Source organism: Falco rusticolus, chromosome 5 (genome assembly GCF_015220075.1).
Source record: "Falco rusticolus isolate bFalRus1 chromosome 5, bFalRus1.pri, whole genome shotgun sequence".
NCBI lineage: Eukaryota > Metazoa > Chordata > Aves > Falconiformes > Falconidae > Falco > Falco rusticolus.
Window position 1 is genome coordinate 20798856 of NC_051191.1, and position 27633 is coordinate 20826488.

General features: G+C 66.1%; 3 protein-coding genes across 5 annotated transcripts; 1 reads left to right on the forward strand and 2 right to left on the reverse strand.

Annotated features, from left to right (window-relative positions):
- The first annotated feature begins 7141 nt into the window (after nucleotides 1-7141).
- LOC119149264 (leptin) lies at nucleotides 7142-11894 on the forward strand. 3 transcript variants are annotated; one of them, XM_037390343.1, is made up of 4 exons: nucleotides 7142-8095; nucleotides 8906-8931; nucleotides 9661-9849; nucleotides 10348-11894. In XM_037390343.1, the coding sequence occupies exons 1-4, from the start codon at nucleotides 7219-7221 to the stop codon at nucleotides 10702-10704; spliced, it is 1449 nt and encodes a 482-aa protein (XP_037246240.1). In that variant the 5' UTR covers nucleotides 7142-7218; the 3' UTR covers nucleotides 10705-11894. The 3 variants fall into 3 exon arrangements, with proteins under 3 accessions (XP_037246240.1, XP_037246242.1, XP_037246241.1); XM_037390345.1 differs by having other exon boundaries at nucleotides 8046-8095; nucleotides 9695-9849; nucleotides 10348-11892; XM_037390344.1 differs by lacking the exon at nucleotides 7142-8095 and having other exon boundaries at nucleotides 8102-8931; nucleotides 10348-11893.
- Nucleotides 11895-12484: 590 nt separating this feature from the next.
- Nucleotides 12485-19146, reverse strand: RBM28 (RNA binding motif protein 28). Its single transcript, XM_037390111.1, has 19 exons — nucleotides 18966-19146; nucleotides 18028-18201; nucleotides 17824-17921; nucleotides 17577-17652; nucleotides 17366-17458; nucleotides 17126-17197; nucleotides 16777-16975; nucleotides 16429-16565; nucleotides 16199-16280; nucleotides 15945-16054; nucleotides 15778-15851; nucleotides 15457-15592; nucleotides 15300-15364; nucleotides 15041-15199; nucleotides 14477-14611; nucleotides 13864-13938; nucleotides 13510-13775; nucleotides 13226-13319; nucleotides 12485-12981 (listed from the first exon to the last, which is right to left on the reverse strand). The coding sequence occupies exons 1-19, from the start codon at nucleotides 19114-19116 to the stop codon at nucleotides 12853-12855; spliced, it is 2325 nt and encodes a 774-aa protein (XP_037246008.1). The 5' UTR covers nucleotides 19117-19146; the 3' UTR covers nucleotides 12485-12852.
- Nucleotides 19147-19734: 588 nt separating this feature from the next.
- Nucleotides 19735-25673, reverse strand: PRRT4 (proline rich transmembrane protein 4). Its single transcript, XM_037388282.1, has 6 exons — nucleotides 25624-25673; nucleotides 22664-23316; nucleotides 22477-22575; nucleotides 21623-22266; nucleotides 20999-21416; nucleotides 19735-19796 (listed from the first exon to the last, which is right to left on the reverse strand). Exons 2-6 carry the CDS (start codon nucleotides 23286-23288, stop codon nucleotides 19735-19737), a joined length of 1848 nt encoding a protein of 615 aa, XP_037244179.1. The 5' UTR covers nucleotides 23289-23316; nucleotides 25624-25673.
- Between the last annotated feature and the right edge of the window lie 1960 nt (nucleotides 25674-27633).

Sequence of the window (27633 nt, forward strand, 5' to 3'; positions counted from 1 at the left end):
CCATGGCCTCATCCTGCCGCCAGTGCTGGGGATATGGCTCGGAGACACAAGAATTCAGGCAGCCCTCGCCCCACCGCCAAGCAGCCGGTGCCACCAAGGATGGGATCATCTGTCAGCAGCTTCCTTACGGAACTGGAGGATGGTTGAACCCGGCAGCCTGTGGTAATGCCGGGCACCGGCTACTCTTGCTGGCTGCTGTGGTGCCTCCTGGGCCTGGCTGGGTTTTCTGGCAGCTGAGGAAAAGGAGCTGGGCTTTGCCATTGGCGTTGGTGATGCCCGATGTGACTCATGGAGCAATGGCAGGGATCTGGGGAGCCTGCTCACTGCCAATAGGCAGCAGTGGTGCGGGTCGCCACAGATCACAGCTTGTGCTGGGCTTGCAGCAGCCAGCAAGCATCTTCCACCAGCAAAACCCCATCCAAGACATGACCCTGCGCTTCCCTGCCTGCAGCCAGCATGATCCTGCACTTCCCTCCCTGCCTGCAACTGATGGGATCCTGCGCTTCCCTGCCTGCAGCTGATGGGATGCTGCACTTCCCTGCCCGCAGGCAGGGGTTGCTCCTGCCTGGTGTTCAGCCGGGCTGCTCCTCTTTGTGCCACAGCCACACCGGGATTGGTCGAGTGTATCCCCATCAGTATGTGCCACGTCCTGACTCGGTCACGGCCGTGTCCCCTCGGTCTGCCCAGCTCCGGTGGTACCAACGTCATTTGAGGATCCTGGCTCCTGGCACAAGGGACCCTGAGGGACCAGGGAGCACCAGGAGCCCCAGCCTGGGCAGGGGGCTGGGGTGCTGTAGGGGCCCGCAGTAAGGGCCCCCCCCATCTCCCGTGGATGCCTGCAGTGCAGTGGTACACACGTGGGGTGTCCCTGTGCCTGTGGAGGGGTGGCAGTGTGCCCTGTGCTGGGCACACGGGTGACACCAGCGGCTGTCATCCCCAGCACAGGGGTCAGCCTGGGGCTGGCAGGGACCTCGGGGTGTGGGGGCCATGTCCCACTGCAGGACCCATCCCTGAGGGCTCTGCGCAGCATCGGGCATCCCAGACCCTGCATCCCTGTTGTGTCCCTCCTTGTCACCTCCTGCCATCACAGCCACCACTGCGGGCATCCCTGTCTCTCTCGGATCTTTTTGCGGTCTGGGCTTGCTGTTCCTCCCGCCAGCAGTCAGGAAGCCCTTACCCCAAAAAGTATCTGCGAGGGATCAAGTCGGCGGGAAGGCCTGCAGGGAGTCACAGACCAGGTAAGTGTGGGGGCACTGGGAGGGTCCGAGGGGCTGGGGGAGCCCCAACACCCCCCAGACATGGGGACAGCCCAGGGACGGAGGGGACAGCGGGCATGGGGCAGGTGCAGAAATGCGGGAGAGTGCACAAAGCTACCCCACTCCCTGATACAGCCAGACCACCCCAGCACTGCTGGGGGAGGGAGTGGTGGCACTGGGGCTGCCTGGGGATGTGGACCCTGCTCCACGTGGGCAAGCAGCCATTTCCCCCCTGGTGTGGGGACTCGGCTGGGGAAAGGGGTCCTGGGGTAAGACCTGGTGCTGCAGCAGGGCAGCTGGGGGGTGAGACAGACTTGGGGGAGGTCACTGCACCCTTGGGACACCCTGTCACTCAGGCACAGTGGCTGCATGGGGTGACAGCTGTCTGGATGGGAACAACCAGACCAGTGTGGGGGGAGGGGTGTGTGTCTTCCTCCTGCCCCTTTCCAGAGGGGACACCAGCACCCCATGGTGCTGGCAGGCTGGGGGGCCCAGGGACTCACTGCCACCAGGGAGGGACGGCAGCCACCGTGTGCTGAGCCATGGCCAGGCTGGGCATGGCCACCTCCCGTGGCATTTTGGTGTGCCAGGGCTTCCCGTGCACGCGTGTGTGCGCGCACAGGGTGCACACACCCCTGGGTGCACAACCCACTACAGCACATCCCAAGGGGCTGTGCAGCACCACCGTATCCCTTGTCCCCTTGTCTGCCACTAACTTTCATGTCCCCAGCAGAGCTGGACTCTCCCCGTCCCACAGCAGCATCAGCCGTGACCTTCAGGCCCTGCTGCACAGCTAATGACAGCTTAATTACCAAATTACTGGATGGAGGCGCTGCACAGAGATCATTGCTTCGTGGTTAATGCGGAGATGTCACTGGGATCGATCGCCCTGTCCCCTGCCCGGGGACCAGAATTGCCCAAGTGACACCCTGTAATTGCAATATTCATTGCCGGGATCCAGCCGGCAGCACAGCATGCCCGGCATCTGGCAGAGCTCCTGGCAGCAGGCAGGGGAAGGTGCCTGGAACCCAGCAGGGCACAGCAAGTTCCCGGTGCTCCCAGTCTGCGTGCCCATTGCATCCCTGGTTACCAGCATGGGCCTGCCTGCAACCCACTCATTATGGTTTCATGTGGCGCTTGCACGTATGCACAAACACGTGCACATGTACACGTGCACACACACATGTGTGCACACATACCCCCCCATGCATGCACACACACACATATGCACATGCATTCACGATGCTGGGCCAGGCTGGTGACACAAGGGACATGTCCCCTGCGGCAAAGCCCAGCTCTGGGCTGGGACCTCCCCAAGCAGAGCAAAGGTTTTGGGGGCAGGGGAGCAAGGACATGGCCCCTCCCGGTGGCCCCTGCCCCCCACTGTGGCACCCAAGGACTGGGAGAGGTGGCCTGGCAGGGGATCTGGTGGGACTGGGGATGTGGGTGGGGGCAGTGCTGCCTGGGAGGGACAGGGATTGGGGACACGAACGATGCTGGCTGCAGGGGGACAGAGTCTGAGGACATGAGCAATGATGGCAGTGGGGGGGGACAGGGCTTGGGGACATGAGTGGGAGCGATGCTAACTGTGGGGGACAGGGACTGGGGATGGGCAGGAGCTGGCTGTGAGAGGGACAGGGATTTGGGACAGGGCTTGGGGACATGAGCAATGCTGGCTGTAAGGGGGACAGGGATCAGTGACACAGTCAATGCTGGCTGCAAGGTGACAGGCATGGGGGACATGAGCAATGCTGGCTTTGAGCGAACGGGGTTTGGGGATGTGAGTGATGATGGCTGTGGAGGGACAGGGCTTGGGGACATGAGTGGGAGCAATGCTGGCTGCAGGGGACAGGGACTGGGGTCATGAGTGATGCTGGCTGTGAGGGGACAGGGCTTGGGGACATGAGTGACACTGGCTGTGAGGGAACAGGGCTTGGCTCAGGGCTTGGAGACAGGAGCGATGCTTGCTGCAGGGGGACAGGGACTGGGGACAGGGATCGGGGACATAAGCAATGCTGACTGCAGGGGGACAGGGCTCAGGGACAGAGCCTGAGGACGTGAGCAATGGCTGGCTGCAGGACAGGGACTGGGGACGTGAGCGATGCTGACTGCGGGGCAGGACAGGGCATGGTGACAGTGACCAGGCAGCCGTGCTCGCTGCAGGGGACCCCGTTTGGCATCAGCGTCCCCAGGGCAGCCACCTGGGGCCCTGCCAGCAGCTGCCGGGCAGCCAGTGACACCACCGCCCTTTCCTGGAAGGGCTGTGTCAATGTTTGCGGAGTCCGGCCCACTGGAGCAGCTCATGCTCCAGCCACCGGCACCTTCCCGGCCAGCACGGTGACAGCCACACCACAGGGACCTGGGGAGCTTCTGTGGCACCTGGCTGGGCACCCTGACCCCTGGCTGGGCACCCGGGGGGGGCTGAGGACATGCACGGGGCCACACACTCTGCAGTTGCTGCAATACATTGGGGTGCTGTGGTGTGTTGGGGTGCTGCAGCGCATTGGGGTGCTGTGGTGCATTGGGGTGCTGCAGCATGTACTGTGCTCCTTGGACACTCGTGCCCATCCAGCTTGCCAGGAAGGGTGGCAGGGACATGTGATGGGGACATTGGCTGTCCTCTGCTCACGGCTGTGTCCCCAGACCGGGTCCTGGCTGCCTCACCTGCCAGCACCTGATGCCATGGGCATGCTCCTCACCCCCCAATAAAGCCCCCCTGTGCCACCCTGGCTGTGTCCCACACCTGACCCTGTGTGTGGATCCAGGGATGGGATCCTGTGGGTCTGGGGGCTCCAGCATCCCTGGGGACACCTGGTGACACCGGCCAGCCTCCAGTCCACTGCACCCAGCACCCACCCAGGGTGCAGAGACACCCTTAGGGCACTCCCATGACCCCTTGGCCTGGGCTTGAAGCCCCCCTGGGTGGGCTCTGTCCCTTGTCACCATCCCTGGCTTTGCAACAGGGAACAGCACCTTGTCCCGGTGTCCCCCTGCCTGCCGGGGACCCCGCAATAGGGCCAGTGTCAGGCAGGGTGAGCCCATCAGTCCTGACCACAGGAACGTGGGAGCTAATCCAGGCTGGCCATGGGCTCCCCCGGGACCGCCGGGCTCCACGGGCAGCAATCCCGCCAGCTCCAGCCGTCTCATAAAAGCCATGAATCAGCTGGGGCTTCTCTGCACCAAAAATAACAGGGCGGGGAGGGGACACACAGTGGGAGCACCCAGGAGCATCCCAAGGGGTGGGGTTTGCCAGCGCCTGGCACACTCCCCAGGGGCCCCGAGAGTCCCTGGGATGAATCCGGCTCTGGTCCTGGCCCTGGAGGGGACCAGGCTCTGGGGTCCCCCTCTTGCTGAGGGGAGCCCAGAGCATGTGGACACAGCGGCCTCAAGGGATGGGGATATGGAGGCTCAGGGGTGTGGGGGGCAGCAGCCTGTGCCCCTGCGGAGCTCAGACAGGCTGCAGGGGCTGCCCAGGGTTCTCACTGATAGTGGGGCCCCATCTCTGTCCCTGTCCCAGCCCCAGCCCATCGCTACCCGTTCCCCATCCCGTTCCCCATCCCTGTCCCCTCCCAGACCCCAGCCCAGCCCCTGCCCTGTCCCATCCTCATCCCCATTCCCATCCCATCTCTATGCTATCCCTGTCCTTGTTCCCATCCCCACCTGCACCCCATCCCCATCCTTGTTCCATTCCCATCCTCCTCCCCATCCCCACATTATCCCTCTCCTTGCTCCCATCCCATCCCCACCTCCACCCCACTCCTGTTCCCATCCCTCTCTCCATCCCATCCCCATCCCCACCCCAGGCCTTGCAGCCAGGGCACCCACCAGTGTGTCCTGCCTGCAGTCTGTCCCCGTGCCACCCCACACCCGCAGTGCCCTGTCCCCAGGGACCAGGTTGGGACAACCAGGGACCCCACTGCTCTGTGCTGCCAGGGCCCGGAGCTCCCCACAGGGCTGGCTCTGCTGGTGTGCCCTGACCCCCACCCCTGTGCCGGCGCCAAGCTGGGGCTGCCCCCCACGGTGCAGCTGCGTGGCCTCAGGCACATCCCTGCTGTGCCTCAGTGTCCCCTTGGCTGTGGAGCGAGCAAAGGCCAGGGCTTGGCAGCACTGGGATTCTCGTGCTGTGTGCTGCCCGGGCAGTGCTGGCGCAGCGTGTGTCAGGCCCTGAGTCACCAGCAAGAGCACGAGCAAGTCTGGCCGGTGGGCTCGGTGCTGGGCTAGGGCACATGGCAGGCACACCTCAGGGACTGTCCCTTCCTGGTGCCAATGGCTCCAACCAGTGTGGCCCCACAGGCATTTTTGAGGCTGTGGAGCAGGATTGGACCCACTGCAGCTGCCATGAGCTGGCACAGCCCCGGCCAGGCTACAGCAGTGGAGGGGGACCCCCTGCCCTCACCCACCTGCAGGGTCCCATTTGCATCCCTGGTGTCATAGGGCACACGATGTCCCATGGTGGCATCTGGTCTGGAGTGATGGTGAATGGGACCCCCCCAGCCCAGGGGCAGGATGGCAGTGGCGGGGTGCTGTGCACCCTGTCCTGGGGTGCCTGGCCCCTGCACCCAGCCTGTCCACATCATGGCGACAGCCGGGCTCAGGAGTGACAATCCTGGACTGTTTGTCACCACCTCCATCCCTGATGTGGCCGCAGGGGACAGGCCACCAAGGTACAGGGAGGTTGTGGCTGTGGCCAGAGCCTGGGGACCTGTCAGCAGCCCCTGAGCGAGCAGAGGTGCTGTGGGGCACAGCTGCCTGCCACAGGAAGAGGACTGTCTACTCAGGTCCCTGTGGCCCTGTCACCCTCCTCGAGCTGCAGCAGGTCCTTAGGGACAAAGACCCGTGGACACTCCTAGCCCAGGGAGGGGTGAGTGGCTCTGTGCTGGGTGCAGAGGGATGCTGAGGACCTCAAGCCCTGGCCCCTGACCCACTGCTGGACCCCACAGCTCCTCTGCCAGCTCTGGGGACACCCTCCCTGGGGACACCAGGCCACTCTGGGTGTGCTGGTGTTTGCCAGTGCCCGAGGTCCCCGGGGTACATGTGCCAGGTGAGTGCTTGCCTGAGTATGTGTGGATCCACATGTGTGTGTACACCTAGATGTGTGCATGTGCACAGATGTGCATGCCCAGATGTGTGTGCCCAGGTGTGCACACGGCCAGGTCTGTATGTGCCCAGACGTGTGAGTGTGCCCAAGTGTGCACAGGGGCAGAGCTGCATGTGCCCAGATGTGCATGTGCCCAGATGTGTGTGTGCCCAGTATGTGTGTGCCCAGATGTGCACATGGCCAGGTCTCTGTGTCCTCAGATGTGTGCGCACGTGTGCCCACCTGTGGCTAGGGGCAGATCTCTGTGTACCCAAGTGTGCATCTCTGCCCAAGTGTGCATGTGCCAGGTGTGCGCGTGCAGATGCCCTGGGTGTCTGTGTGGTACCCAGATGTGTGCAGGCATCCAGATATGTGTGCACCCATGTGTCTGTGCTCAGCGTGTGTGTGTGCATGCTTAGGGTGGGTGCGCTGCCCTGGGTGCACGGTGCTCACCTGCTCTGCCAGTGCCATCTCCTCGAGGGACACTCTGAGCTCCCACTTCCCCAGTGGGACCACCAGGATGCGTGTGCCTAGTGTGGGTTCAACACCCTCCTCAGCCAGGTCACACATGTAGCCATGTGTGTGCATGTGTGTGCAGGGCTGCACGCACACCTGCCCAGCACACTGCCCAGGTGTGCATGCAGCTGTGCGTGTCTTTGCCTGCAGCCCGTGCCCGGGCACCCCTACAGTGGGGCAGGGAGGGGGGGTGCACCCCACAAAGCCCTGCACACCCAGCTGCGCCCAGCCCAGCTAGCAAGATGCTGGATCTGGGTGCTTAGTGCACCCCAGCCTGGATGGAAGGGGGTCCCCAGCCTCTTTTGCCCCAGCATGCATGCCCCAATCTAGGGCAGATTGGGTTGAAAAGGGGGTAAGTCCAGGTGGGATATGGAGTTGGGGGGGCACCCCCTGCTCCCTGGGGAGCGCCCAGCCTGGCAGGCACGTGTGCATGTGTGGGCGGCATGTGTGCATGTGTGCACGGCACTGGTGCATGTGGATGTGTCATGCTGCACACGGACGGGGCTGCTGCTCACCTGGGCACGTAGGCACGCAGGGGACTCCTGCCCGGCCATGGGGCAGGCTGTGGGGCACACTGTGCAGTGGGGCTGGACGGTAGACCGTGGGTCACACTGTGGGGCAGGGTCCCTTGGCACTGGGGTGTTGGTGTGTGGGTCCCCCAGGCTCTTGGGGTTCCCCTGGCTCTTGGGTGCTGGCCCCGGGGCCGTGCTCCCTGCAGCTGCAGCTTGTCCCCTCGGGACCCGCCGTGCCCCGGGTCACCCCCGTGCTCGGTGCCTCTGCGGACCCCCCTCCCCATGTGTGCGCTGGGATCCCCACTGCACGGTGCATCCCTGGGACCCCATCTGTGCTCCCCATGCCCCGGGACGCCCGTGCTCAGCGCATCTCCTGGCCCCCGGTGCTCCGTGTGTCCTTGGGATCCCCCCGTGCTCGGTGCATCCCCGGACCCCCGTTCTCCTTCTGCCCCCTCGCCCCCCGCCCCTGGCCGGTGCACCCCCGAGTCGCCGCGGGGGGCTGTGGCCGGGCAGCGGGCCGGACAGCGGGATGGACAGCGGGACAGCGGGACGGACAGCGGGATGGGCAGCGGGATGCACAGCGGGACAGCGGGACGGGCAGCGGGGCCACCGTCGGGCGGGGGCGGGGGCGGGCAGCGCCGTTGTGCAACGGCCCCGCTCCGCTCGCTATATAGGGGGGGCCGCGGGGCATGGAGCCATCGTCGCGACCAGACCGGACCCACCGGACGGCCCAGGTAAGCGGGACACCCCCCCGCCATGGGGCTCCCCCCGCCATGCGACCCACCTTCTCTTGGGACACCCTGTCCTGGGACCCCTCCTTCCTCAGTAACACTCCCACGATGGGACCCGCCTTTCTCGTGGGACCCCCCTGCCATGGAACCTCCCTTCTCCTGGGACCCCTCCTCCCCAAGGGAAATCCTGTCCTGGGGACCCCCCTGCCCCCATGACACCCTTACCATGGGACTCCCCCTTCTCCTGGGATATCCCCCCCAGGACACCCCTGCCCCGGGACACCCCGGCTCCGGGACACCCCCTCAGCTCCCCAGGCTGCTGCCACAGGGAACCAGGGCTGCCCCACCCCGAGGGACCTCCCAGCCCTGGGGCTGCAGGGTGGGGGGAACCCCAAGTGTCCCCCCGTCACCCCAGGGGATGTGCAGCGACACTGTTCTAGGCCTGGCCGACGGCTACAGACCCCCCCGAGGGGCTCTGGGTGCCCCCTTAGCCCGGGACAGGTGGGCAGGGTGCTGAGCCGGCTTCACCTGCTCGATGCCCGGCACAGCACCTCGGGGACAGGCTGTCCCTGTCCCCAGGGACCATTGCCAACTCCGCCCCCGCCCTGGCCAGCAGGGAAACTGCCAGCCGTGTCCCCCAGCACGGGGGGATGCCCGAGCTTCCCGCATTCCCCAGGGGGCTGCCGTCCGTCCCCCCATCCCCATCCCCCCCCCCAGCCCTGCGGGCCCCTCCTGCCCAAACCGGCAGGGTGGTGACACGGGGGTCCTGGCAGAGGTCCCTATATCCCCCTGTTACTGGCTCTCTCATTCCAGGCTCAGCAAGTGAGTGCGAGTCTCCGGTGAGTACTGGGGTGGGAGCCCGCTCCCCCCTGCCCCCGTGTCCATCCCCCATCCCTGTGTCCCTGTCCTGTCTCCATCCCCAAGCACCGGGTGACAGGGACACGTGCCACCCCAGAGTCCATCCACTGCCTGTGCTCCTCACTTGGCCTCATCCTCCCCACTAAGAACAGGGGTCCCTGGGGAGTGGACACAGCACTGGGGGGCCAGCACCCACTCCTGGCCCTCCAAGCCCCACCCCGCCTCAGAGCAGCGTCCTTTGTCACCAAGACTCCGGTGACAGACCTGCACGGTCACAGTCATGGGTGGCTGAGGTGGCGCTTGCAAAAGGGCAGCTCTGGAAAGGTGGCGGGGCACAGCTGTGCTGGCACATGCTGAGGGGGACACGGTGGCACGGTGACGGGCACCTTGCTCCAATTGTCCCAGGGCCTGGCACACAGCGGGGATGTGGCTGTCCACGTGCCATAGGCACCACTTCCCCTGTGTCCCTGGGCATGTCATCACACACCTCCACCTGCTCCCACCTCCTGGGGGGTGCTGGCTGCAGGAGCACACATGGCTTGGGGACCCCCATCTTACCAGGGTGTCCCCTCCCTATGACAACCCACCACAGGAGGACGTTCTCTTTGTCCCCTGGGATGAGGGATGCGGATGGCATGTGTCCCCAGTGAGGGGTCAGAGCACCCCACATGTCCCCTGTTGAACAGGGGGGACACATTTTTGTGGTGCAGGAGCACCTGACCCCCTTCATGCCACCCGGTGCAGAGCCTGGCAGGATGCGGTGGCCTGGCATGTCCCTCTGGGGTGTCCTGTGGCTGTGGCTGCCGCTGGCCAGTGGCCATCCCGTCCGGCTGGAGAAGGTCCGGGCGGACACCAGGAACCTCACCCGCACCCTCAGCGCCCGCATCCAGCAGCTGCAGGCGAGGCCTGGCCCGAAGGGGGGGCGGGGGGCTCGGGGGAGGGGCACCCCCTCATGAGACCCTCCCATGTCTGCAGTCACCCAGGGAAGGGGGCTGGGGTGTGAGGTGGGGGGTCCTGTGCTCCAGGGTGGTCCCCGGGCGAGGGGGGAACACCATGGGGAGGGTCCCTAGGGAGGGATGCCCACAGCTGGGAGGGTGTCTGTGCCCCAAGGGATGCCCAGGGATGGGGGTGCTCTGGGGCCCAAGGGTCAGGGACCCACAAGGACCCATGGCTGGGTGGGGGGCTCTGTGCCCCAGATTGATGGGGGGTCCCCAGGGAGGTTCACTCATGGCTAGGTAGGATGGTGGGGTTCTGTGCCCCCGCTGGGGGGTCCCCAGTGACCCCATGGCTGGGTGGGATGGGGGGGGCTCTGTGCCCCAGCTGGGGCTCCCCAGGAAGGGTTGCCCACAGCAGGCAGACCCCCGCCCGAGCTCTAACTCCCCCTGCTGCCCCCCCAGCTCTTTCCCCTGAGCCTGAAGATCAGCGGGCTGGAGGCCATCCCCGGGGAGGGGGCTCCCGAGGGGCTGGGGGCCATGGACCACCGCCTCCAGCTCTTCCAGCGCCTGCTGGGTGGCCTGGCAGCAGGCGGCCTGCCGCTGGCCCAGATCGCCAACGACATGGAGAACCTCCGCAGCCTCCTGGCCGCCCTGGCTGCCCACCTGGGCTGCCCCCTGCCCCGCGCCCCCCCGGCACCCCCAGGTCTGCCCGACCTGTTGGCCGAGGCACCCCACACCGCTGCCGGGCTGGCCCTGGCACGGCTCCGCATCTGCCTGGACGGCATCGCCGCCCGCCTCGACAGCCTCCCCGCCTGCTAGGGACACCATGGGGACCTCCCGCCCGGGCAGAGGCACGCTGGGCTGAGCCCTCAGCCCAGGGCCACAGCTGTCCCCATGCACGGGCACGGCCAGTCTGGCACAACCAGCACCAGAAAGAACTCCAGTCGCATGACTTCCTCCTTTTCTATGATATTAATACTATTAATAATTTTATTATTGTTATTAATTTTGTTGCTATTATTGCCATTATTATTATTGCTATTATTATTAATTATTCAGTATTTGTATTTATTTCTCCCACATTTATTTAAAATAAAGCAAGTTTTCCAGCAGTGCCGTCCCATGTCTCTATTGACTCCACTTGGCACCGGGCCCGGGCTGGGTGCCAGGCTGGGTGCTGGTGTCACCACCACTGGGGTCCCCAGGGAGCCAGGGTTCAGGGTGTTGGGGGGGGGGGGTCAAAACATGTCCCCCGGGATGTGGCAGGGCAGGGAGGGATGAATCGAAGCCCCAAGACAACCCACCAGGCGAGCACAGCCACCCCGACCCCCCAGGACCTGGTGGCTTCACCACAGCTTCAGCCACAGAGCACAGGGGATGGGGTGTCTCCCCCAGATGCCACAGGCTGGACCAGGGACCCCCAAAGGAGGGCAGGGGGTGTCCCCTAGCCCAGTAGCTGGGGACAAAGGACCCCGGGGACATGGGAGCATGTGAGGACACGGTGCCAGCTGACTCAGGCCCTGGCGGCTCGGCAGTGGTTTATGAGCTGGTCGGTGGCTTCCCGGCTTGGCCTCCCCGGCCTGGTGTGACCCTGACACCTCCGGGGACCCGGGGGGGACACCCGGGGACACATGGCGGGGAGGTAGACTCAGAGCCCCCGGCTCCCTGGGCCTGGCAGAGCAGCCATGGGGTGTGGGGTGCCAATGGTTGGATCCTCCCGGCCCCCAGCCCTGGGAAAGTGGGGCCGGGGCCAGGGAGGGGACAAGGATGGCACAAGGAGGGGGACAGCACAGAGCTGTCTCACTGTCCCCCGTGCAGGGCTACACCTGGCCCTGCCCCAAATCCCTGGTCTGCTACCCGTCATCCCTTGTCCCTGTCCTTCGTGCCTGGTCCCCATCCTTGGTCTCTGGATTTTCCCCCTCATCCCTATCCCTGGTCCCAGTCCCTTGTCTCCTTGTCCCCATACCTTGTTCCTGGTGCTGTGCCCCCCAGCCCAGACCCCTCTCACCCTCCCCAACAGGACCAGAGGAAGATTTTTCTGGTCCAGAGACCCCAGCACTGTCCCCTCCCAGCCCCATGGCAGGGACCCTCCAGCTCTGCGGGCTGCCCAGCGTGGGGGTGGCTGTGGGGCAGCGGCAGGCCCCGGTGGCCCAGACGCACGTCGCTCACGCTGCGGGAGAGGCTGGAGGCCACTGGCCAGGTGAGGCCGGCTTGGCCTCGAGCCCCAGCACAGCTGCGGCGGCCGCTGACTCAGCCAGGACCCCACCTGCCCCCCCCCGCCGAGCCATGTGCTGAGCCGCACGGGCACCCGCTGGGGGGCTGACCCACGGACCCCCCCAACCCCACTGGGCCAGTCTTAAATAATGGGGCTCCACTTCCCCTCACTCCACAGGCACCCCAATTACTGCTCCCCCCCCACCAAGGACCAGAGCACCCTGTCTGGGAGCACCCCCAGACCCTCCCTCCTGCCCCCGCAGGCCATGGGGCTGCAGCCCCACCATACTCTGGGCGATCAGGTCGAGGGGGCTGTGACCACCCCAGCCTGGCCCAGGGCTGGGGGGCTTGGGGGGACCCCCAGGAGCTGTAGGTGAGAAGAGGATTCTTCCTCCAAAAAGCTCTTTATTAAAATATATTTATAGATTTTTACAACACCCTGTCGCTGACAAGGTAGGGGGTGCTGGGAGGGGAACAACGGCCCCTCCCTCCAGCCCTGCCCCAGAGGGTCCCAAACCACATGAACCCCCCTGGGAGAGGAGGGGGAGGGATGGGGGCACCCCCAAAAACCCAGGGGGATGACAATGGGGGCACCTCCAAAACCCAGGGAGGGGACAAGGGCTTGGTCCTTTCACCCCAGCAGGTCTCCCAATGGGACAGCACCCTGACCCCACGATGGGATGTGACACCAATGACACACACACCCACCCAACCACAGAGCAGCACCCATGTCAGGTCAGGGTGCCAGGGGTCTCAGCTCTCAAACCACTTGCTCCTCTTGGGTGTGGGGGCATCACTGCCCAGGATCTTCCTCTTGTATCGCTCCACCAGCTCGCTGAACCGGGCCTCGGAGCCCCCACCCTCCCGCCGCCGCTGCTTTGCCTGCAGGCAGAGGCCAGAGGGGAGGATGGGGGTCCCTGGACACCCCCACCCCACAGTGCCGAGCTGGGCAAAGCCAAAGTCCCTGAGCACTGCTGGGTGGTATGCAAGAGAAACAGGGGGGCCTAGGGGGTGCAGTAATGTGGGAGAAGCGACCCCACCACTCCCTGTTGCACCCCCTGATTAGAAGGATCTGACCCCAGACTAGCTGGGGGGGGGGCGGGGCACGCAAACCCCCCATCCCTACCTGGGTAGGGGCCTCCTTGCGCTTCTTCTGCCGCTGGACTTTGGCCTTGGGCTGCTTTGTGGGGAGGGGTTTCACCTTCCCCTTGTCACGCTTCCTGCGTGGGGCAGAGCAGAAGGGTGCCCGTGGGCACTAGGTACACCCATGGGTGCCACGCAGTACCCAAGGAGCTGCCCACCAGCACCCAAAGCCATGGCCCCCCAGGGAGGGAAGGGAGAAGCCAAGAGACACCAAGAGGAGCACCAAGGCTGGGGGACAAGGGGGTGTCCCCCCTGCTCTGCCCGTACCTGATTTTGGGCCCGCGGTGTGAGGGCAGCGCCAGCACCTTCTTCCTTGTGGTGCCGTCTGGCAGCTCCACCCGCTCCACCTGCGCCTCTGTGCGGAAGCCGGACCAGGGTACAGCCTCCTGTCCCCCCACCAGGGATCCGCAGGAACCCTTGGCTCCTTTGGAGAGGGATTTTTTCCTTCCCTGTTGCTTTTTAGGGGGTCCCGCTGGCTCAGCTACCCTGGCAGCAGCCTGTTCCTTCTCCACTGGCTTTGCTTTCAGCTTGAGCTGTGGGGGAACAGCAGGTCAGTGCCAGGAGCAGCCCCGGGGAGCAGAGACCCTCCAAGTGGGTGGCAAGGTGGGGGGACACACCTACCAGGCTGCGCTGGGCTCGCTGCTCCTTCAGCTTCAGCTTCCGACGATCCTCCAGCGAGAACTCCACAATGGGCCGCTGTGGGTGGAGCAAGGGGTGGGGGCAGGCCACGGTGATGGCAGGAGGCAGCCCCCCCAATAAGACCAGGAGCACCCCCAAGACCCCGGAATTGCCCTGCTTGTGGCCCCAGGGGGCAAGTGGGGTGATGGGAAGAGCCCCACAGGGTGGGAGGGAAGTGGGGGAGACCCCATGGGGCTATAGGGTGATGGATGGGGGGAGGGGGGGAGAAACCTGCGAGGGGATGGGGGCAGACCCCATGGGGCCCTGTAGGGCAGAGGGAGGGGATGGGGACACCCCGGTGCTGGGGAGGGGGGCATTACGAGGGGTAAGGGTGCAGGGGGTGGTGAAAGGAAATAGGCTTTGCGGGGGGCCATAAGGTGTAGGGTTTTGAGGGGGGCTGTGGGGATCCCACACAACAGGGTCATGAGTGAATCCCACACGAGGTCATGGGAGACAAGGGGGACTTGGAAAGAGGAGGACATGGTAGACCTCCTCCACCATCCCAGGGGTGGCCAGCCCCCACAAACCTCCCCCCTGCCCCAAGGGATGCACCCACCTTTTGGGGCCCGAAGAGGCGGGGGTTGTTGTTGATGCTCCGCAGGGCGGCCAGTGCCTGCTCGTGCTCCCCAAATTCCACGAAGGCGTAGCCCAGGGACTGCCCCTTGCCCCGCAGTTCCCGCATCACCCGGCACTGAGGGGGGGCACAGCATCGCCTTGCCAACCCACACCAAGGACCTCCAGCCACCACCAGGACCTGCAGGTCCACTGCACCCTGGGACACCTACCTCCTCTGCACCCCCAAACCCTCCCTGGAGGGAACATGACCAGGGGCACCCACTTGTTCTGCACCCTCAGCCACCCCCAAACAGGACACAGAATACAGGGGGACACAGCGGGGGGGGGGAAACAACACTGCCTCTGCACCTTTAGTCACCCCCAAACCCTCCCCGAAGAGGACATGGGGGGACATCCACTTGCTCTGCACCCCCAGCTACCCCAAAACCCACCCCAGAGGGAACAAGGGGTGCACCCCCACCTTCTCTGCACCCCCAAACCCATGCCAGAGGGGACACAGAGCACAAGGGGACACCGGAGCAGGGCAGGGCCGGGGGACACGCACCTCCTTGATGTGCACAGCCTTGCCCCTGCCAACCACCTGCAGCAGCAGGCGCCGGAGTCGGGTGCTGTCCACAGCCTTGGGCAGGTTGTGGACACAGAGCCGCGTGCGGGACACGAAGATGTTCTGGTCCCGCAGTTTCTGGTACTTGAGCTCCTCGAACTGGGAGAAACAAGGCTGTGAGTGAGGCCTGTACCCCCCTGGAACACCTGAGACGCTGTCCCCAAGCTGTCACAACCCCTGGGGTCTGCTCAAGGCTCACCCGTGCTCGCTTGGCCATGTCAGCATCACTCACACCCTCTGCAGCCTTTGTCCCAGCCCGGATCACTGCAGGGGGTGCAAGATGGGGGGTGTTGGCAAGGGGGTGGGCAGTGAGAAAGGCAGGCAGTGCCCAGGACACCCCCAGGGCCAGTACTCACAGCCTTCGCGGGCCAGGTAGAGGTTTCGGGTGCCCGTTGGCTTCTTCACCTTTTGCCCACGGAGTTTCTGGGCTTCCTCACGGCTCACAGCCAGGTCAATGCGGAGCAGCCGCCCATCCAGCCGCAGTCCCCCGCCCTGCAAAGGGGCACAGCTGGGGGTGTGGGGGGCAGCTAGGACCTCACACCACCCAGGCAGGGATCCCAGGGGCTGGAATCACCCCAGAGAGAGAGGGATAATGCCATAGGCATCCCCCAAACCTGCAGTGGAAGGGCTGCTACCATCCCCAAGCCCCCAGGGAGGTCCCTTGCTGCCCCGCTCACCTCACTCTCCTCCTGAGCAGCCTGCAGACATTTCTGGGCAGCTTCTTGTGTCAGGAACTGGGCAAAGGCACAGCCTGGGGATGGAGAAGGGCTCAACAAGGGGACAAGGACAGGAGGGGTGCCTGTGTCCCCCCGTGCAGAATGCCCCCCCTCCTGCTGCCTGTTACCTTTGGAGTGCTCTGTGTCAGGGTGCAGTACGATACGGACGTATTTGAGGTCCCCAAACTGCTGCAGCATCTCCCCCAGCGCCTCCTCCTCCGTATCGAAGGAGAGATTCCTGCCATTGCAGAGGACTGTCAGGGGCTGCCATGGCATGCAGCCCCCTTCCCCAGCATGCCCCCAGCCCAGATCCGTCAGCACAGCGCGGGGCACCCCACTCTGCACCCCAAGAGCCCATGCCAGCCCTCATCCCAGTGCTCACCTGATGAAGACAGTCTTGCCCTCGCTCACGTCCGATGAGAGTTGCCGTGCCCTACCCTGCTGCTTCTTGGGCACAGCTCTCCCTGGAACTACAGAAGATCCAGTGGTTGGTGCCCTGTGGCTGCACTGCAGCAGCTCCCTGACCCCAGGAAAGCCCCCCAGCTGCTAACCCAATCGCCCCGCCTGCAGCAGCCCACCCTGCCAGATTCATCCACCCAGAGTGGCACAGACCTTCCTCCTCTTCTTCATCCTCCTCCTCATCTGAGTCTTCCTCCTGCTTGCTATCATCCTCGCTGCCTGCTTCATCATCATCATCATCATCCTCCTCCTCATCGCTGCTGTCCTTGGCTGCTGTCCCCTTCCCAGGCCTGTTACAGCCAGGGCAGAGCTGGCCTAGCCCCGCAATAGCCCTGAGCAGGGCTGGGGGGACAGGTCTCTGTCCAGGGGTCCCTCAGGGGGACAAGCCCAGGGCTCCATCCCAGAGCCCTGCAGCAGGGGGTCTGCACCCCACAGCAAGGTTGAGACCCCCAGGATCACCCCCATCCCCTCCCCGCTAGGAGAATCTTTTCCCTCACTCACCACCCTCGTGCCTGGGACAAGGAAGGCTTGATCTTAATCTTTCCAGCCATTTTTTTATCTTTCTTCTCTTCTTCTTCCTCCTCCTCCTCCTCTTCTTCCCCTTCCTCCTGTTCTTCCTCCTCTTCTTGTTCGTCCTCCTTCTTCCCAGCATCACCCACACTCTGCTCTTTGCCCTCCCTAGGTTCCTCCTCCTTGCTCTCTGTGGTGTGTGATAAAAAGGGATGAGAAGGGACAGTCACCCCCAGTGACCCACTCTAAGACCAGCAGTGGGGGCAACAGTTCCCCAGGCCGCCAGGTGGGGGGCACCCAGCCAGGCCCAGAGCCACACTAGGGGAGCCAGGACCCTCACCATCGGGCTGACTGCCCTGCATCGCCTGGTACTTGTCCTTGGCCACGGCCCAGTCTACCGCCACCGGCCGCCCTAGGGAAGCAAAGGGATGCGGGGGCACGCTGTCAGTGTTGCCCCTGGCAAACCAAGGCTGCCCAGGGAGTCTCCTGAAGCCCCCCAGGGAGGGGGAAAGAAGGAAGCGGGTCTCACCCCAGAGAGCCCCACTGCAGCAGGGGAAAAGGGGTAGAAACACAGCCAGACCTTTGATCTCCTTCATGTTCATCCCCCGGAGTGCCTTGGCTGCTTCCAGCATGTTCCCAAACTGCACAAAGGCGAATCCCCGCATCTTTCCATCTGCAAGAGCCAGGAGAGCTGCTCTGTGCCTGCCGACAGCTGCCCCTCCATGGCCAGGGCCAGCCTGTAAACACAGGGGGGGGCACCACCCCAAAAATGGTCCCCGGCAGGGGCTCACCTGGCTTCCTGGGGATGTTCACCTCCAGTACTGTGCCAAAGGGTGAGAAGAGAGACTTCAGGTTGTCCTCAGAGCACTGCAGAGGGACCAGCCAGGTGAGGGAAGGGGCTGGGGGGGGGGCCAGGAGCTAGCAGCACCTGCCAGGATGCTCCGTGGGGGCAGTCAGGGATGTGGCAATCCCTCCCTGCATCCCCTGGGGTCATGCCAGCCCCAGCTGGGGGCAGGATGTGGGGCTGGACCCCTGTACCTTGAAGCTGAGGTTGCGGATGATCAGCCGGGCTTTCCTGGAGGCAGCCCTGGGCTTCTTCAGTCTTTGGGGGACTGCGGCAGCGGCTTTGGGGGCCTCTGCAGCGTAAAGAGTGGGGACTCATGGACAGCACAGCCCAGGGATGGACCCAGGGCAGCTGCCAGTCCTTGAGAGTGCTGGCAGGGAAAAGGACCCCCAGCTCACCCACTGCTGCTTCCTCCTTCTGCTGTAGCTTCTTCCTCCCCTCCCTGAGCCTCTGCCGGGCCAGCGTCACGCTGAGCCGACGTGCACCAAGGACAGTGGCCTCCTGCAGAGCTCGCTGGGCATCCTCAGCCAAGGAGTAGGTGACGTAGCCAAAGCCACGACAGGTCTTGGTGCCTGGGGGCAGCAGGGAAAGCAGTGAGGCCCTGCAGCCCCCCCCCCTCCCCCGTGCCTCCTCCCCAGCTGTCACGGTCAGGCCATTCCCATCCCTGGGGCCACACTCAGTCTCCAGCTGACCCCTGCAGGGCTCCTCCTGACTCCCCTGACAACCTGCGCCCTCCAACTCAGCCCCTCAAAATGCCCACCAGTCCCCCCTGCATCTTCTCCCAAACCTCACAGGCTCCCCCAACCTGCCTCTGCCCCCCGATCTCCTGTCCCAATCCCCAATACTCCAAATAATTAGTTCTCCTGACTACTCCCCTCATCCTGCACTCCAGCCCTGACCTCCACCTCCCAACATCCCCCCTTCCAGCCCTCTGCTCCATCCTGATCCCCCCAAATTCCTGCTCCCAAATGGGTCTGCTTCCAGTACACACATCTCTGCCCCCCCATAATTCCCATCCACCATGTGCCAGTCCGTCCCTCCCCAAAATCCTCCCAGCCCATGGCTTCGGGTGCCCCCATCCCCATCCCTGCCCCAGGCCTCCTCCATGATTCACAGACACACAGCCCCACACCCCCACACCCACCTCCCGAGCCCCAGGCTACACCAGACATCCCAGACCACAGACCCAGGCCCCTCTAGACCCCGGGCCCCGCCCAGGCTCCCCCAGGCCCCGGCCCCAGGTCTCAGCCCCACCAGACGCCGGTGCCTAGGCCCTCCCCCCGCCCCAGGCCTCGTCTTCCGGCTACCCCAAGCCCCGTCTAGCGACCCCCCCGACCCTTCTCGGTGACCACGAAGCAGCGGCGGAGAGGCCCGAGGCGGCCGAAGAGACCCTCGAGGTCGGCAGCGGTGGCGGTGGCGGGCAGCCCCCGCACCAGCACGGTGCGGCCCGGCGCGGTGCCCGGCGCGGAGCCCCCGGCCGCCGCCATCGTGGGCACGCGCCGCGCGGTGGCTGCCGGGAGGCCGGCGGGGGCGGGGCCTGGCGGGGCGAGTGCCCCCTGGCGGCGCGGCGGGGAACCGCGGGGTCGGGTGGAACGGTTGGGGGGTGCCAGCTCAGGAGACGTGGCGCCGGGGGTCCCAGCCCAGAGAGCCGCGGTGGGGTACAGGGGGCCATCCCCGTGGCCGTGGGACAGGGAGCGGGGGTGTGTGTGTGTCTCCTCGCTGTGGGTTGCCCCAGGTGGGGAGGGATCGCGGGGGTCCCGCGGGGTCACACTCACATCCTTCACACGTGGCACTTTATTGGGTACACGGGCGGGCCGGGGGGGGGCCGGCCCCACATGTCCCCCCAGCGCTGGGGAGCCTTGGCAGACAGGGGTCCCCTGGGCACAAGGGGGGGCTGGGGGGGGTCTCTGGCAAGTGGCATGTTGGGGGGCCAGTGATGTGGTGTGGGGCTGGGGGGGGTCCCCAGGCCATGGAGGGGGGATGGGGGATCTGTGGGGCACTTTGGGGGTCTGGCATGGGACTGGGGGGGCTTCAGGGCATGGCAGGGGGGAGACCGGGGACTGGGGGGGCTCAGCGACCTGGGAGGGGAGGGGGTCCCCAGATTTTCACCCGTATTTGAGGGTCTCGGGGACTTGCAGGGCAGATGGGGGGGGCGCCAGGTTGCCACCTGTATTTGAGGGTTTCAAGGACATGGGAGGTCCCCAAGTTGTTAGCTGTATGTAGGGGGTCCCAGGGACCAGGGGGGTCTGAGGGACTCTGGGGTGTCCCCAGGTTGTCACCCGTACTTGGGAGTTTCAGGGAGCTGGGGGTCTCAGGGAGCTGGGGGGGTGTCCCCCCAAGTTCTCACCCGTACTTGGGGGTCACAGGGACTCGGGGGGCAGCTGGGGGTCTCTGGGGACTGCAGGCATCTGAGGGTCCTCGGTGTCTCCTGGGCATCACTGACTCGGGGGGGTCCCCTGGTCAGGTGGGGGCGGAGGGTCCCGGAGGCAGCGTGCTGGGTGGGCCAAGCTGGGCTCTGCGCTGCTCTCCCCGGGGCACTGCTGGCCTCGCTGGGGCTCCATGGCAGCCGTAGGGACGCTGGGGGACACCCCGTGTCCTACAAGTCTATGGTGTCACTGCCCAGGCTGTGGCGGTTGGAGCTGGAGTCACCGGGGCGCTCAGGGACGCCCCCGGCTGCAGGGACCCCCCCGCCAGGGTGTCCCCCCTGGGGCCGGGGGGCTGGGGGGGGGCAGGGGCTGCCCCCTGCCCAGCTCTGGGAGGGCCGCAGCACAGGGGCTGCCCGGGGGGGACCCCGCTGAGTAGGGCTGGGGTCTGGCACCGCCGCCAGCCCCCCCTGGGACAGTCCCTGGGCTGAGGGGCTGCCACCACCTCGCCGCCCCCGTGCCCCCGGGGACATCACAGACCACCCCCCCAAGGAGGCTGCACGCTGCAGGGGCCGGGGGCGGCCTGTGGGGGTGAGCCCCGGTGTGCTGGTGGTGCTGGGCTCCCGTGTGCCGGCGGTGCCGAGACCCGATGTGCTGGTTGTACTGAGATCTGGTGTAGCCGTTGTGCCAAGACCCGCTGTGCCGGCTGCACTGGGCCCCGGCACGGTGGTAGTGCTAAGCGCGGGTGTGCTGTCTGTGCCGAGGCTTGGTGTGCTGGTGGTGCTGAGCTCCAGGGTGCTGGTGGTGCTGAGCCCAGGTGTGCCAGTTGTGGTACACCCTGCTGTGCTGGTTGTATTAGGACTCAGTGTCGTGGTTGTGCCGAACCCTGATGCATTGGTTGCACTAATCCCTGCCATGCTAGCGGTGCCCATCCCTGGCGTGCCAGCTGTGCAGAGCCCCGTTATGCTGGTTGTGGTGAGCCCTTCTGTGCTGGTTGTGCCAAGACTTGGTGTCGCAGTTGTGCTGGTGGTGCCGATCCCTGGCAAGCCTGTTGTGCCGATCCCAGCCGTGCTGGTGGCACTGCTCCCTGCCGTGCCATCGGTGCCGATTCCCACTGTGCCAATGACGCTGATCCCTGCCACGGTGCCGTGACGGAAGATTCCGGGCCGGGCTCCCAGCGCCTCATCAATGCTGCGGCGCAGGTCAATGGGCGAGGGGGGCCGGTAGCCGGCTGTGGGGTCCCCGTCGGCCTCAGGGGGCTCAGGGTGGTCCCCACAGAGCGGCAGCGCCTCGGTGTCCCCCCGCGGCCTCAGGGCGCAGCCGTTGGGGGGCTCAGCAGGGGACTGCCGGGGAGGAGGGGCCACCACCAGTGCCAGCACAGCCAGGGGCAGCCCCATGGTGGCCTCGGCCAGGCGACAGCCCAGCTGCAGCCCCCACCACGCCCAGGGCCCGGGAGGGGGTGGCCCCCCCCAGCCCAGCACCTGCAGCGCCCCAAAAACCTGCAGCCCCGCACTCAGGACGGCCCCCAGTGCTGCCACCCCACTGCCACCCCCGCCCCCAGCCCCCCAGCCCCCCGCACCTTGCCCTGGGCTCCCCCCCCCCGCCCCCCACCCCCACAGCAGGGCAGCACCCATAGGGTCAGGGCAGCCACCAGGCCAGCAAAGAGCCCCCGCGGCAGCAGCAGCAGCCCCGGCAGCCGGCCCAGCATCGCCACTGCCAGCACGGTGCCCAGCACCCCCGCCACGTGCAGCACTCCCAGCGCCACCACGGCGGGGGTCCGGCAGCGAGAGGGGGAGCGCAGGGCCAGCACCAGCCCCCAGCCCAGGCATGGGAAAGGCAGCTCGAAGAGGAGGCGCGCAGCGGTGGGGGGCAGGCGGCCATGCTGCTCGTAGGCGTCGAAGAAGAGGGGGAAGGCGCGGGCAGCCCCCGCTGCTGCCAACAGCCCCCCCAGCAGCCGGGCAGCAGGTGGCCGACTGCAGGGACCCCCCAGTAGCACCACGATTCCCAGTAGTCCCAGTAGAGCGAAAAGGCATCCGATCCCGTAGATGTGGGCCTCCCAGGCCAGGCCCCAGGTGGCGGTGGCCACGGACCAGCTGGTCTGCAGGGCCACGAAGTGGGGGGGCCAGGAGAGGGGAGTGGCGGGGGCACCCTGGGGATCTGGTCCCCCTGAGCCGCAGGTGGAGCCCTGGGTGCAGGCAGAGGCGGCGGCCGAGGGGGGCACGGTGCCCCGGGGGGGCTGGCGGCCAGGGGGGTGGGCTGTAGGGGAGGAGAGGGGTCAGGGTGGGAGGGCAGCATGTGCACCACTCCCCTCCATGTGCACCCCACATCACTCATGCCCCACGCATGCTTAGCACCCCCGTTTTCCCTCCTGTGCCCCACCATGTCATGCACACCCACAGGCTCCCCAAGCTCCCCCCCCCCCCATCACACCAGACACTGTGGGAGTGTCAGGATCCCCCCACCTCCCCCAGGACCCCCCCTCACCTGGCTCAGCACCGCTGCCAGCCTGATCCTGCTCCTGGGACCCGTTGCCCCCCGGCACCTCGTGGCCGACCCTGGGGGGCGCCGTGGGCACCAGAAACCCTGAGGGGAGGACATACACGTTTGGGGCTCCCTCAGTATGGGGGGGCCATGCCGGGGGACTCCAGCCCACCTCAGCTGTGGCACTCACCAGCAGCACTGAGTTTGCTGGCCAGCTCCGAGATGCCGGCCTTGATGCCAGGGATGAGCGGGATGGGGCGGCGGGGGCTGGGGTGGGCCCACAGGAGGCTGGTGGGGGGCACGGCACCCCCTGGCCCCACTTCAGGCTCCAGCCCTGCCGTCAGGTCAATGGCGATGTCCAGCTCCAGCTCCTTGTCCTGCTCCCCAGCCAGGGATGCCGGGGGGGTTGTGCTGGCACGGAGAGGAGGGCCCCCCCACCCCCCCACTTCCTCCGGGGGGACCCCAGAGCCCGGCTCATCCCTGGAGTCAGGCCAGCCCAAGCCTGATGGCAGCAGGGTCGGGGGCACAGGGGTCCCAGTAGTGCCAGGGGGCAGTGGATAGGGGGGTGCTGGGGGGGCAGAGGGGGCGGCGGGGCGGGGGTTGCCCTGGCTTCGCACCTTGATCTTGAAGTTGAGGCCGAGGTTGAGGGAGAGGACAGGGGCTTCACTGCGGGGTGCGGGGGGTCCCAGTGCTGTCCCCAGGGGTCCTGGGAGGCTGGTGGGTGCTGTGGGGGGCGGCGGGGCAGCAGTGAGGGGGGCCAGGCACAGCAGGGCCAGCAGCAGGTGAGGGGCTGCCCCCAGCCCCATGGGGGACATCTGGGACAGTGGCACAGTGGGAGCAGCGCTGTGAAGAAGGGCAGAGGGCACAGTTACACCAGCACCAACATCATACCCAGCACATGGTGCACAGCCAGCCCCACAGCACATGGCACACGCCATGGCACATGGCACACCCCACAGCACAGCCAGCCCCGCAGCACAGCCAGCTCCACGGCACACCCCACAGCTCAGCCAGCCAGCCGCAGGACAACCCAGCCAGCCCCATGGCACACAGCCAGCCCCACAGCACAGGCAACCCCATAGCACACCCAGCCCCAAGGCACCATGGAGCTCAGCCAGCCTCAAAGCACCGATACAGCCCCACGGCACCATCCCAGCCCCGGTGTCCCCTGCAGGATGGTGGCATGCCCATGTCAACGGCAGCTGGCGTGGCTCTGCTGGGGGGCCATGTCTGGGGACACCGGCAAGGCAGGATGGGGACAGGAGCATCCCTGGGGACAGGCAGCCTGCCCGCGCCATGCCCTGCCTGCGCCAGCAGCCCCTGCCCAAACCGGATCGGGCAGAACAGGGCGCACCGGGTCCCACCGACACCCCGTGGCTCAGGTCCCCCCCCAGGCAGAGCACTGCCCGGCGTGGGTGGCCCCAGCACCCGCCACCCCCCGGGGCTGAGGGTAGGGCAGGCAGTGTGGGCGCTGGGGAGGGGGGCGTCATGGCTTGTCCCGCCACTCTTGTCCCGCCATGCTCCTGCCACCCCCAGGGCATGTGGTGGCACAGGGGGACAGGGGGCACATGGAGCAGGCCCCCACCCTCAGGCTGCTGAAGGGGGGGGCTTGTCCCCTAAGCCGGGGCCACCCGAGGGAGTGGAGTGCCCCCCCAACCTGGTGCCAGGGCCCTAATCTTTGTGACAAAGCCTGTCTCCACAGTGTCACATCGGGGCACATCAGAGCAGTGGCAGCGCAGCAGGGACGGATGCGATGTGACAGGGGCTCACGGGGCACACGGGGACCTGTCATTTCTGCCACCCACTGTTGCCAACGCACCCCAGCACTGCCAGCACAGGGGCTGCCCCCCAGCACCCAGCACCCTGCTGCCCTCCTTGGTGCTGGTCCCCCGGGTGTTGCATGCTGGGTCAAACTCAACACGCACCCCAGCATGGCACCCATGGGTGACCCCCTCCCCCACACCACTTCCCCCAGGTGTGCACATGCATGTGGTGGGGGAAGCGCAGCACCTCCCATGCACGCGGCATCGCATGACCCTGAGCCAGCCTGGCCATGCACACGCACACAGAGCCCAGACCATGCATATCCCTGTGCACATGCCTATGCACACCCCCGTGCACACCCCAGCTGTGCACACACCCCTTGCACACCTGTATGCACACTCCAGCTGCACACACCCCCTTGCACACCCCGACTGTGCACACCCCCACCCATGCACACCCCCTTTGCACGCCCCAGCTGTGCACACCCCCTGCACCCCTCCCACCTGTTCCCCCACCTGCCCAGCTCAGTGAGCGTGTGCGGGTGTGCAGGCGTGGGTGTGCATGACATCGTGTGTGAGCACGTGTGCATGAGCCAGCCTGCGTGGGGGTGTGATGGGGGCTCTGTGTGTGCGCACTGCTTGCCTCAGCCTGAAGTGCTGCCGCTTCAGCATGGGATGCACACACACGCTCACACACTTGCCCCCAGCTCTGCTACACCCACTTGCACACCTGGCACACTTGGGTCCCACACAGCCCCGCTGCCCCAGCACCTCCTAAGCGCACCCGAGCCCCCTGCTCACCAGCACCCCACCACTCCAGGCAGCCAGGACCCCGGCACCCCAGCATCCCTGTGCCCCTGCACCCTGGTAGCCCAACAACCCTCCACCCTTGCACACCCCTGCAACGTGCAACGTGAGCACTCCACCACCCAGCACCCCAACACCCTGCACCCACACACCAGGCACCTCGGGTACCCAAGCAACCTGCACCCCAGCACCCCAGGCATCACAGCATCTTGCACCCCAGCACCAGGAACCCCGGGCACCCCAGCACCCAGCATCCCAGGCACCTCAGCACCCTGCACCCCAGCACCTCCGCACAGGGCACCTCCGCACACCGCAACCCAGCACCCCCGCACTGAGCACCCCGCGTACCCCTGCACCCTGCACCCCAGCACCTCCGCACAGGGCACCTCCGCACACCGCAACCCAGCACCCCCGCACTGAGCACCCCGGGCACCCCAGCCCCCTGCACCCCAGCACCCCGAGCACTCTCTCACCGGGCACCCTGGACACCCCAGCACCATGCACGCCAGCACCCCGGGCACCCCGGCACCCCCAGTCCCCTGGGCTCGGCCCCCCCCCGCCCGGCCCCGCCCGCACCCACCGGCCTCCGCCGCGGCTCTGGCCCCGGCCCGGCCCCGCTCCGCGGCACCGGCACCTCCGGCAGCACCGGCAGCACCGGCAGCGGCAGAGCAGCGGCGGGCGGGGCGGGCGCGGGCTGCACCCCCCCTCCTCCTCCTCTCCACACCCCCCTCCTCTCCAAACCTCCCCCCTCCTCCTCCTCCTCCGCCCCCGGCCCTGCCGCCACGGCCGCGGGCACCGGGAGCCGCCCGGCTCGGCTCGGCCCGGCCCGGCTCGCTCCCACTGGCACACGGACACTGCACGTGGCATGGAAGCACTGCTCCCACTGCTTCCACTGCTCACGCTGCTCCCACTGCACACAGCGCTCAGTTTGCACACGCTGCTCACAATGCACACACTGCTCACACTGCGCACACTGCCTGCACACACTGCACACTGCATGCAGACATTGCACACTGCTCGCATCGCACAGAGATTGCACACACCACACAGACACAGAGCACACGCTGCTCACGCGGCTTCCACACATTGCACGGACGTGCACTGCACATGGGCACACTGCGCACACACTGCACAGGCACAGTGCTCACACTTGCACTGTGTGGACATTGCTTGCACTGCTCACACACTGCTTGCACACTGCTCACACACGCACTGCTCACACCCTGCCCACACAACACTCACTCACCGCACGTCCACACTGTGCACAGCCCACACTCCCTGCACACACATCCCCTGCACATCCCACACACTGCGTGACGCACTGCACGCTGCCTATGTATGGTGCATGCACCATTTTATGCACATGCTGTGCACACTCACTGCAGGCGCTGCGTGCACACTCACTGCACACACACTGCAGGCCTATGCTGCACACATTCACTGCACAACACACCACACTGCAGATATGCATCATGCACACTCAGTGCATGCACACACTGCTCACAGTCACTGCAGGCATGCCCTGTGCACGCTCACTGAATGCACACCCTCACTGCAGGCATGCACTGCACTCCCTGCACACACTGCATGCACATGCTGCGGGCACACACACTCACTGCACACGCACACTGCGCACATGAGCTGCACACACTCGCTGCGCACACTCACTGTACCCCTCATGCTCAGGGTGACCGCAGCCTGTGCCCCATTGGCAGCCCCAAGACCTGGCTGTATGACAAGGCCATGCCAGCAGCCCCCCAGGGGTGGGTAACATGGGGCAGAGCCAGGAGGGGGAACAGAGGCACGAGGGGGGGGGGGGATGCAGAGGTGCTGGGATGGGCACAGCCGCTCGATGGCCCTGCGGGCAGGAAGCAGGGAAGTGGGTCAGCAGCTCTGCACGGTGCACACTGCACGCTCGGGTGAGCCGCCACTGCCATCCAGGCCACGGCATGGCACGCCGGGAGCTGCCAGTGCTGGAGGGGCTGGCAGAGGGATGGGGACACCCACTTGGGTCACTTCTGCCCTGTCTGATTGTAGGCAGCCCTGCCACGGGGGCAGCATGTACACCACCAAGTGTGCCACCATGTGTGCTGGTACCCATGCCACCACCTGTGCCACTGTGTGTGCCATCTAGTGTGGCACCATGCATGCCAGTGCCCATTGCCACCACCTGTTCCACTGTGTGTGCCCCCATCTGTGCCACTGCATGTGCCATGGCATGTGCCACCCTGTGTGCCACCATGTGAGCTCCTTTGCTCTCGCACCTGGCAGTTGGGACCCCAAAGCTCCGGCTCCGGGGTGGGGGTGGGGTTTCCCCGAGGTGCTTGGGCTGAGACCCTCTGGCAGTGTGGAACCCGGTCCATTGTACACCCCTTACACACCCCTGTTACACCCTCATTGCCCCCCCCAGCCCCTCATCAGCATGCCAGAGGGAGGCACTGGGGACCACGGTGGCTCCTGGGGGAGGGCAGGGGGGGAGGGGTGTTTGTCTGTCTCCGGCGGGTGGGGCGGGGGGGGGGGTACGGGGGATATGCTGGGGAGGGGGCATGGCAGTTGTCACCAGGTCGCCACCATCCCCCAGGACCAGATA

Excerpts from the sequence above, each read along its gene's own strand:
- LOC119149264 (XM_037390343.1), top strand. The coding sequence starts at position 7,219 with ATGGAGTTGGGGGGGCACCCCCTGCTCCCTGGGGAGCGCCCAGCCTGG. Across the intron at positions 8,096-8,905 it reads GGACCCACCGGACGGCCCAG|GCTCAGCAAGTGAGTGCGAG; the intron begins GTAAGCGGGACA and ends CTCTCATTCCAG. Across the intron at positions 8,932-9,660 it reads CAAGTGAGTGCGAGTCTCCG|GAGCACCTGACCCCCTTCAT; the intron begins GTGAGTACTGGG and ends TTTGTGGTGCAG.
- PRRT4 (XM_037388282.1), bottom strand. The coding sequence starts at position 23,288 with ATGTCCCCCATGGGGCTGGGGGCAGCCCCTCACCTGCTGCTGGCCCTG. Across the intron at positions 22,267-22,476 it reads TGGCAGCGGTGCTGAGCCAG|CCCTCTCCTCCCCTACAGCC; the intron begins GTGAGGGGGGGT and ends TCCCACCCTGAC. Across the intron at positions 19,797-20,998 it reads CAGCACAACTGCGACACCAA|GTGGCAACCTGGCGCCCCCC; the intron begins GTCTTGGCACAA and ends CCTCAAATACAG.
- RBM28 (XM_037390111.1), bottom strand. The coding sequence starts at position 19,116 with ATGGCGGCGGCCGGGGGCTCCGCGCCGGGCACCGCGCCGGGCCGCACC. Across the intron at positions 17,198-17,365 it reads GAACATGAAGGAGATCAAAG|GGCGGCCGGTGGCGGTAGAC; the intron begins GTCTGGCTGTGT and ends TTGCTTCCCTAG. Across the intron at positions 13,939-14,476 it reads GCCTCTTCGGGCCCCAAAAG|CGGCCCATTGTGGAGTTCTC; the intron begins GTGGGTGCATCC and ends CTCCACCCACAG.